General features: G+C 31.7%; 1 protein-coding gene across 1 annotated transcript in view; it reads right to left on the reverse strand.

The window, feature by feature from the left end:
- The window catches only part of LOC143246270 (ceramide synthase 6-like), a 67,903-nt gene extending 60,846 nt beyond the window's left edge, over positions 1–7,057 (reverse strand). Inside the window, exon 1 of the mRNA XM_076492720.1 lies at positions 6,789–7,057. Within this exon, the coding sequence (XP_076348835.1) occupies positions 6,789–6,973 (185 nt within the window). The 5' untranslated portion in view covers positions 6,974–7,057. The remainder of the gene's footprint in view (positions 1–6,788) is intronic.
- Positions 7,058–11,167: the final 4,110 nt, after the last annotated feature.

Raw genomic sequence — 11,167 nt, forward strand, 5'->3', positions numbered from 1 at the left:
CATGCCAAGCCTTCTGCTCCCTATTGGAATTGAAAAATGTCAACATGTCTGTCGTGCAAATCTTGATACGTTGCTTATTCACCAACAGGAGCAAGACATGATGCATGTTTTTCCTTCACCAAATTGTCACTTCAAAGTTTGGCAGAAGATATAAGCAGAGTAAAGTGGGGAGGAAGGGTGGGAAGTGTGAAAGAAAATAAGTACATATTGGAAATACATTTTCACTACAGGAAAATTATAACTTCTGATAGGATACTTCCTACCTTTCATAAAATTAGTTAGAATCCCACACTGAATAGAAAGAGAGAATGGTATACTCTTTGCCACACTGTGAAATGTGAAGATGAACACATCTAAATAGGAGAAAAACTGTACCAAGATCATGTTTAGAGACATAAAATAAACATAGCTCAAGCCCATATATAAAGAGGCAGATATAACAAGGGATGTGCCTTCAATTATAGACGGGGCAAGGCAATGATAGACTGTATTTGGTTCACGAACTACATCCAAAACTCATACTGGTAGGAACAGACATTCACACAAGGGTAGGGTGAAGATCATGCCATCTTCACATTAATTCCAAGAGACCAGAGTGTTGAGAATCATGCTGTCTCACAGGTATATAACATGTATTAGTATTGAGCTATTGATCTGGAAACCTGACATATGGTATCAAAAAAAATTTCCATCACATGGTCAACTCCCCTAACGAGAAAGTCACTGGAACCATCAAAAAGGCAATAATTTCCCCATATTAAGATAGATCTATGGACAGCCAAAAAGAATTAACTGTAACAATCCCATATACAGTGTCTGTTACCTATGATACAGATGGAAGAAATTAATGGAGGAAAATAGGCAACTCAGAATATCTGAGGACTTGAATCAATTGATTCTACTCAAACTAAAAAACCCAGCTGCAGGGTAACAATATTCATATAGGAGTAGGATGAAGACTCACAATCAAAGGCGACAATCTCAACTGCAGACTCTACCTCAGCTTGCAGCAGCTTTGCAGGCTGAGAGGACAGCCATTCCACAGGATGTGATTCGTCATCTCGTCGCTTCCATGGGCAGGAGATGCCAAGCAGTTATTGATGCTCACGGGGGGCATACTCGTTATTGACGTTGATTGACGTTAAACTTCAACTAATGAGCGTGGACTTCGCCTTTGCAGACTTTGAATGTGCAAAGTTTCACACGTCATACAGAACTACCCGGAATAAACTTGTTAACAATGTGTCTCATATTTTGCCTTTTGCATTTCTTTTTTTGAAGAGTATATGTAAATCATATTGATAACCAAACAATTAAAGTATATTTTACTATCACTGACAATGGAAATGTTTTTATTTCAAAAACATCACAACAACAATTACAATTAAGGTAGTACTGAACTTTATAGAGGGCCCCCAATATTTGAAAAACCACAAAAAATTTTTTAAATTTAGCCTAAACCAGAAGTTTAACCTATTTTCTACATAACTCATTTTTGTCTTGGAATCTTTACTAAACCTGTTGCAAGTGATTAAAAATAAGACTAATTTGTTTTTATTCCTTTTCAATAGCTCATTAACACTGCAGAAAATTTGTAGTTTTTAATTCCAGCTATGAAGATGTTCAAAAAGAGCATGTATACTATGTTATCATTCCTAAATTATCCCTGATTCATTAATTATTCATATGACATACATGACTGAAAGTGTACTTTCAGATATTGTGACATCATACTCTTGTTTTATGCTCAACTTTTAACACTTGTTATAAAAAACTAAATCATTAAATCACTAAATAAACTAATAACTCTTAAACTGAACAGTCTTACATATCCAAAAGTACCATTTACTTAATCATGTCAACAGACTGGATATTTAGTGAAATATACTTCTTTATATCCAGTGCTTGATACAACCAACAAACAGCAGACTGCTAAAGTTTGCTCCTTGAATCCCTTACATTTTTCTACATGCAATATATCCCATTTACCTCTCATCAATAATGGTCTGAACTAAAATGATAAAGTGAATAAGCTTTAGTCTATTTGGTTAATTAATAATAATAATCATAATGATTACTGTTACAATATTTCAAGAATTTTCTGATTTCAAAGATATTCTTTGAAGTAGAGAACCTATAACTCTCCACTAGAAATTCCGAGTATCACTTACAATACAATGTATATATCACTACTTTAACATTTCTTCAGCATGTAAATGTACTCACTTTGAAGGGTCAGTGCTACCTTAAGACACCAATGAGAGACCATGCTAAATATACCAGTAGAGGGCACCAGTAGTGATGCAGGCTTGTCTACAGTCAAGTACTTAGATGTTTATATTTTTCATGTAGTCTTGCACTGTGATTGTACTTTCTGTTTGCTTCACAAATATAATAACTCAAAAATGCCTCAAAAAACTTAGTGTGTTGGGATTGTCTACGTAAGGTGGTCATTCAAGGCCTTCAAATCTGGAATTGTCTAGAAAGTGACTTCATGAGTTCAGGCAGGAACAGTGGAAATCAAAGAAAAGAGCTGTTTACACGACCACTTTGTGCTTGATATCTATGTATCTAAAACTAGTCATGGTAGCCCTGGAGCTGTTTACATGACCACTTTGTGCTTGACATCTACGTATCTAAAACTAGTCATGGTAGCCCTGGAGCTGTTTACATGACCACTTTGTGCTTGACATCTACGTATCTAAAACTAGTTGTGGTAGCCCTGAAGCTGTTTACGTGACCTTTTCATGCTTGACATCTATGTATCTAAAACTGGTTATGGTAGCCCTATGTTTAATAAAGTTTTCAATAATTCTGTTTTTCATTTAGAATTTGTCTAAAAGTATTCCATTTTTATGTTAAGTTTTAAAATTTTATTTTCAAAATACACTCCCTCCACCACATTCCATTTACCTGAAGTTAGTCTACAAAGTTATTATTATAGGTCTATGATAATACTTGCATGATTCTTGATAGAGACTAACATTTCAATGATATTACCCTGTATGTTAACATTTTTATAGTAGGCCTGGAAAGTGATTGCTAGTAAGTATTAAACAAATATAACACTTTTTTTTTGGAGGGGGGAACTTCACATCAAAGAAAAACAGGTGTCATTCCAAGTGTTTACCTGGTCCAAGACCACCACACCATGAGTAGAACAGAGAGAGCACTGAAAAGGCAGTTAACACACCCAAGGAAACTATCCTAGACATATAAAATGCAGTGACATTGCCAAGTACACATATTTAAGTGTGAACAAAAGTTGATCATTACTTCCATTCAATAGTTACAATTATATTGTTTTATTCAGCAACTTATAACAAGGTTCTTATGACACTTAAACTGTCCTTGTTTTCATATAACAAAACAAGTCTTAACACTGTATTATTGCTCATACTATTTTGTTTACTCGTTGATCAAATCAGTTCTTCTGCCAGTAGTTTTAGCTCCACAACATTTAAATTCTGTTTTAATCATACTAAGATTCTAATTAATTTTAGTGGAATCAATGACAAATATCAGAAAAACAAGAAAAATTCATATACAACTCAAACAGGTTTACTAACTGACAAAGTGCTGAATTGCTGGCCCAGTGCTAGGATTGCATCAATACTGGCACCACTGCATCAGCAAATTCATGCAAAATCCCTTATTCATTAATGTACATTGTTTTTATCTCAAATGACATAATTTAATATGCAAACATTTTTGCAAACAAAACAAACATTTAAAGAAACTATAGAAACATTAACTATATGGTTTGTTCCTGTCTTCAAGACTTCCTATTCAATAAATTTGATCAATGTTACAGACTAGCAACTCTTTTACAAATCTGTAAACTACTGCTCATGTCACTTATTCTATTGTGACATGAAGTCTACTTTTTGCTTTATCTAATCATATTTAAACTTCCATTATAGCAGTTTTTAAAGCTATGTTATGGTAATAAATGATAAAACAACTTGATGTGATAAGTGGTATCCAATACAATAAAATATTCTTAATAACATGATAAAATATTGATTGTATAATATATTTTGAGTTAAAAGTTAATACAAAGTTAAAATCATTAATATTAGATGAAACTTGAGAATCAAAATACGACATCCTTACATTCCCAAGGAGCTTAAGATTGCTTGGTGAATTTCATCTTTTTAGTGCTTTCCTGATTGGGAATGCATGATCCATTTGTATTCCTTTAGTTATGAATATATTGCACAGATTAAATGAAACAACAATTCATGAGGAATTCAACTTTGCATGAGGAAATATAATCTTCCCGATACCTTTCCCTCAAGTGAACATAATGTTATTTCATGATTTATATCCCTGAAATTTAATACAAGAAATTAATTGCTTAATAAAGTGATACTATAAACACTAAAAAAGAAACCTCTTCCATACTTTTATAAATAGCATAATGGGTTTCTACAATGTATACTGTATTACCATTTATCAAATACTATTGAATGATATAAACATCAAATAAGTTATTTTTTAATATTTTACAGTCTGTTATATAAATTTTTGTAAAAATTTTCAGTTTTCAAATTCTATACCAACAACAAACATACATCACAATGAAATTTTTAATCAACTTTTTATGCTATTCCAGAAATAATGAAAAGGAATTCATATTAACTTTTAACAAACTGAATTACCATTTACTATTTTGCACTTTACTTTCCCACACAGAGAATAGTTAAATTTCAAACACAAACATCCACGCAGTAGAAGATCACTCAAAAAAAAAAAAGCATAAAAAATCAAATGTAGCATTTCACATCTGTATATTTAATAAAATTAATTTTAAGAGAGTTAAAACTTCCACCACTCATCATGTATTTAGGTAAATAATCACAAAAACTTACAACTCATGAAGCAGAAATAACTTTGAAAACAAACCTAGAATAAAGTAAAAACATGTGTACATATTATTTATACAGCACACTTTTTTTATTTGAATACTTTATGCTAAAGCCCTCTAAAAATTTTAATCCTAAGTAAATATAATGCAAGAAGCTGTTTAATAACCTAAAAAAAATACAAGATGCTAAGTTTTCAAAAAAAAACTTTGGGTCAGGTGCCCCATGTAAGTCTAGCTAAAACAATAAACACTGTAAATTTGGAAAACCAAATTAACTGGACTCTAAGTAGTTGGATGGGAGAAAGCAAAAGATTGTTCTTAATGTAGTCTAGGTAAGCTAGACTAATCACTTGTGAAATGCTCTAGGGTTAATACTTCAATGTATGTTTTTCCTTATTTACATTAATGCTATTAATAGACAATTATTTTACAAAATATGTTGAGAGCATTAACATTTTGGATGTTTCTAAACTGTATTATATCAATTAGCGAGTTGGACAAGTACTTGGCAAATGACCTTTAATTACAGTAAGTGGAAGGTAATGCATTGAAGATATGAAAATTTTGATTAGCAATAGAAACATATTCAAGAGCATAACCAAAGGAAAGGATTTCAGCATGGTGATTGATAAGTCACTCAAGCCATAAAAAAGTACTTTACTGTTAATATTAAAGCTCCTAAAACCAAGCATAAGCCAATCACCCTGTTATAAAAATAAAACTGTCTTAATTGGAGTTTAGCTTCTTTTCCAAATGTTAAATTTGTGCCCTTTCATCCCACCTTCAGAATACAATACATGCAAAAAACAAATTATTGGCATTTATCTTATCAACTTCCCCAATATTCTCTTGTAAAATGCAATGAATTACCTCTTATACTTTTAAGAGAAAATAAGTTATCCTAATCTATACCTTTAACCAGATGCACAAAGGCTTGGTACTTGGGAAGACCATATAATAAAGAAATAACTATTATAATTCAGAATTTACTGAGAATGTGACAATCTTTTATTAAAATATATAAATCTGTTTTATACAAAAACAAAATTAATCTGGGTAAGGGTATCTGTTCTCATGATATGTCCAGGAATCAATTACATTAGTCTGACAAATTGGACTGAAAAGTGATATTCATGTGAAGAATAAAGATTCATTAGTTCATCATATAGTTTGCACAACCTCTTGAACCTGTGAAATCCAGACATCTTTTTTTCCAGTATCCTATACCAGTACGTTGTATGTAAAACCTAATCTCCTCTATCACAAACTAGACCAGAGACATAGAGAAATATCACTTGACAACACCAACATAAAATACATAAAGCGTGTTGAATGGAACTATGTAAAAGGTTGTAGCATGTACAGTTTAACAAAGGATTAAGATAACCTTCCAGTTAAAGAATCCTTTTAGTACCGATATTTATTTTGGATCCCTTGCAAATTGGTCAGTATAATTTTTCACTTTCAGACAAAAAGATCAATAGTATTAGTAAACAATATTTCAATTGAGACTTACCTAATAATTGGTACAGAGATAATTACTTCTTTTGACTGTTGCTAATATATTAATAAATATATTTAAACAAATTACATGTAAACACCTTATATAAAAAAAACACTTAACATTGTCTCACTCTTAGGCTGGAGTTAGGTCACGTTTACTGTGTAGTATCGTTATGCTAAATAACACGTGAAAAGAAAACTACATTTCTACAAATTAAATTTTGCAACTTATTATTGCAATAATAATATTCAACTTAGTCTAAAATTATTGAAATTTAAGTTCCCTCTCTGAAGTACAACCATGTAATTTTTTTAAACTGTAATACTACTACTAGTAATAACATTAACAATAATATTACAATTACCATTTACTCGAGTATTAGCAATAATATGATTCGCATAATATAGCACTAACCTTTCAAGTATGTAACGTACAAAAATAAGAACTACAGCCACAAGCAAGCCATTGTATAATTCATTAAACTGAGCATATCTAGCTTTTTCCTGGCGCCTTATTATTTCCCAAGTCATGTTTTTCGGTAACCAAATATCTTCATTCCAAAACCAATTATTCAGCCGACTAATTAAACCTTCCTCCATTTTGAAAGACAGAATAAAATCTCGCCCTTCCTCGAGAATTCGGTTGAATCACATGCCATAACAAATTTTACTTGTCTGAACTTCAGCACATTTCGGGTAGTAATTTTTAAAAACGTTTTTTTTTTAATAAAAATAAAAATATAATATGTTAGAACATTTCCTTTTTAATGAAAATATATTAAAAAAAACAAATATCTAGGCAATCGTACCTATAAGTTTCTTTTTCGGTCCTCTTTGCCTTTTAGTAATTAAATAAAAAACATAAATAAAAATGTGTAATAATGCCTGGACAATGTTTTGTTTTGAATTTCGCGCAAAGTTACTCGAGGGCAATCTGCGCTAGCCGTCCCTAATTTAGCAGTGTAAAACTAGAGGGAAGACAACTAGTCATCATCACCACTCTTGGGCTACTCTTTTACCAACGAATAGTAGGATTGACCGTAACATTATTACGTCCCCACCGCTGAAAGGGCGAGCATGTTTGGTGCAACCGGGATTCAAACCCGCGACCTTAACACACTTGGCCATGCCGGGCCATAAACTTTCATTCCCATTCCTGAACAATCAGTGATTACTTGGTCTTGTGCATGTGTGTGTTTTCTTATAGCAAAGTCACACTGGGCTATCTGCTGAGTCCAACGAGGGGAATCGAACCCCTGATTTTAGCATTGTAAATCCGTAGGCATACCGCTGTACCAGGGGGGACTACTTGGTCTTTCAAGGATGTTAAACCTATGGTTTATTTTTCAGCAAATTGATTCCTCTTTCAAATCCTTGTAATGCGCCAGCTTCCACCACTGCTAACGGAAACTCATTCTATAAGCTTATCCTGCTAGAAAAATAAACCGTTTATTTTTCAAAAATATTTTTCAATTCTTCTTTTAACTCTTGCAAAAAGCTGACCTTCACTACAACCTACAAATATTTATCCGTTCAGCACCCTCGGTGGACTCAGCAGATAGCCCGATGTGACTTTGCAATAAAAAAATACACACACGCCTTTAAGCTCATCACCTGTTATAAAAATATAACTGTCTTAAATAAGCCTAGCCAATACTTTCCAGTATAAAATCCAGTAGATCCCTGGAATTTTTTTTCTAAATTTCAATAAGAGTACACGTCACTCCTTTTCTTAAAATAATATAAATAAAAGTATTTCCATAATATAACTCTTCCATCGTCACAATCATTCATATAAGCTCTCTGTATACTCTTTTAAAGCCAATATCCTTTCTTAGTTAACGAAATTAAAACTGTACACAGTTTCATAAGTGAAGCCTAAGTAGTGATTTATATAATAATATAATTATATTTAATGACTTACAATCATTAGTCTATAAATACATCTTAAATTGTAGCTTTGCTACTAACAATACAGCGCTGTCTCTACTGGCATGGATAACTAGTTCAGCATTATAAAAAATATTTTTTATTCATTTATGCTATTGAGTGAGTTTTCATCTATATTAATTATGACTTCCAATTTATAACACAATTGAATAATCTTGTGTTTATTGTAATTCAAGGCTGTTTACAAATTTTTATACAAAAAAAATTGACCAAAGTTCTTTTTTAGTTCCTCAGTATAATTAGAAATACCCCAAAACTTTGTTTTATCCACAAAATTTACTTATTTTCTAATCATCAATATAAATAAGGAAAAAGAAAGGCCTAAACATTGACCTCTGAGGCATACTGCTAATAATTAAGGTATACTTTGACTGTAGTTCATTAGTAAGAGCAATTTTTTTCTTTTATGCAACCACCTACAGTCCAATTCACTGATCTTTCAACAACACCCATTGATGTAATTTTCTTAGTTAACCTTTTGTGGGGCACATTATCAAAAGACTTTTGAAAATTTAAGTTCACATCATTTTTGTTATTGAAATTAGAAGCAACTATTTCGAGGAAGTTAACAGATTAAAAAGGGAAGGATTATCTTTGGTAACTTTAAGTTGAATTTAGTATATTGTATCTTACAATTATGATACTGCAAAACGTCTTTTATCAGACTCTTCAGAATAGTTTTTACTGCAAAAGTACAGGTTACTTTTACACTTTCCAGAGCAATTCTTACTACCAACTTTAAAAACAGGAGTCACATTAGTAACTCTCCTATCTCACTGTCTGATGACTGCCTTTAAAACCCAAGGAAAATATTTTCTGGTTCTTGTGCTTTATATATTTTTAATCTCTCAATCTTTCTACTTACCATCTGGATCAAGAATATTGCTAGTATCTTCTCTTGTAAAAACGGAAGCGAATAAAAAATTTGAAAGCTAAGTTACATCATCATTTTCAACAAAAACTTTGCCATCAGAATTCTTTATGGACACTAATCCGGACTTGTTAATAATATAAGCTTTCTTGACCGTAAAAGAGGCAGTGTGGTGGTTTGGAGGTGTTTTTTTTTTCTGCTGAGACTACAGGAAATATTTGTAAAATAGATGAAATAATGGGCCAGTGCAGTGCAAGTGCATATAATGATTTGCCATGATTTACGTGTTATTAATAAAGAATTATACTACAAAAAAGATAATGACCACAAACACCCATCGAACTTATGCAAAAATTGCTTAGCTGAGAAAGAAGCTGCTGGAGTCGTTAAAATGATGCAATGGCTCCCATAGAGCTTCGATCTCAACCCCATCGAGTAAATCTGGGATTTGGGAGATTAAAAATTTAACAAATCACAAGTTATTTCCAAAGAACTTTATGGGAGTGATTTAGAGATATTTGTAGTAAAATCCTAAAGGACACATAGAATATGTTGAAAAATGCTTGAAAGACTGTCTGTAGTTATTAAAACAAAAGAGAGACACATAAAATATTAACTGTTTGCTGAACTCAAGCACTTTCACTGAGTTTCCGTTGTACTAAATATGAATATTAATAACAATTTGACGTTTTACTTGTGATTTACTTTCCATTGTTTTTTAAAGTAACCTGAAATCTAATTTTTGATTTTGTCCTAATGTCTTCGCGTAGTACTGTAATATTAAATAAATTAAAATAGTGCAAAGTATAGTTTAATTCACACGATAACTTTAGTGTAATTTACATAGAATATTGTTCATATTAAGAAAAAGAAAAAAAGATTTACTTTCAGGTAGGTCAGCAGGTTGGAAATGCTTTTTCTCCTCACAATATTTACAATTTTCCTCGATATTTCTAAATCTAGCAGTAGAAAGTATGAAATGTTCATGTATTACTGAATAGCAGTTTATTAAAATCTCAAATTCTCGTGCGTGGCTTGACTGGATTAATAACCATGTGAGATAATAACTTTTAAGGTGATTGGAAAGTACTGACCTGATTTGACCCACTTGCCATAGGCATCCTTTACTGCGCATGTTTTAGTAAGTTACATTAAAAATGTAATTTTTCTTCATGTTATACCAATCAATATACCATAAATTCGTACCTAGTAATCCATATTTTAATAGTATGTAAGTTTTAAGTTCTTACTTTAATAAGACAATAATAAAAAAAACTCCTGAATTTTACTAGTGTGAAAAATGTGACTTTTTTCTCTGGACATCCCATTTTCTTTAATTTATTCACCACAATTCCAAGAAATATTAAATTTATGATAAATTACTAATTATAATTTGTCATCGCTCAAGCAAAGCATAATTTTCTTAGCTTTTAATTAAAACATTAGATCCCTCTTGACACACCCATCTGTCACATTCTCTCTTTCAGGAATTGTCAACAGGTATCTGTGACGTTCAATAATGTGTTACTTATAAACAATAAAAACCGAAGCCTTTCATCTATCAAATGATGTATTATTTAACGTTATGTTCTCTACAGAAAGATGTTAATTTATCTTTTAAAAAGAGAAATTAACGAACTGTGGATGTAATAATGACAGTCGAGAAATCTGACACGCACAAAAGTTAACATTTACTTTTACAATATTAAGTATTCACTAAATCATTCAGCGTATACGAATATTATGCCATTGAATTAGAAATCAAGTACGAATACTTCCAAAGCTGTGTTTGAATGCATTCAAATACGAATAACTCATGAGTTTGAAGATGAGACTGTTGGATTTGAGGGGAACAAACATGCCATCTTGAGTCATGCATACCAACCTGACAAGGGAGAAGAAACTAAGTATACTTTTTTGGTAGTCTATAGCGAAACAGAAAAAGAGTCACTAGAAATGGAAGTAGCTACCAG

This window comes from Tachypleus tridentatus, chromosome 3 (genome assembly GCF_004210375.1).
Source record: "Tachypleus tridentatus isolate NWPU-2018 chromosome 3, ASM421037v1, whole genome shotgun sequence".
NCBI lineage: Eukaryota > Metazoa > Arthropoda > Merostomata > Xiphosura > Limulidae > Tachypleus > Tachypleus tridentatus.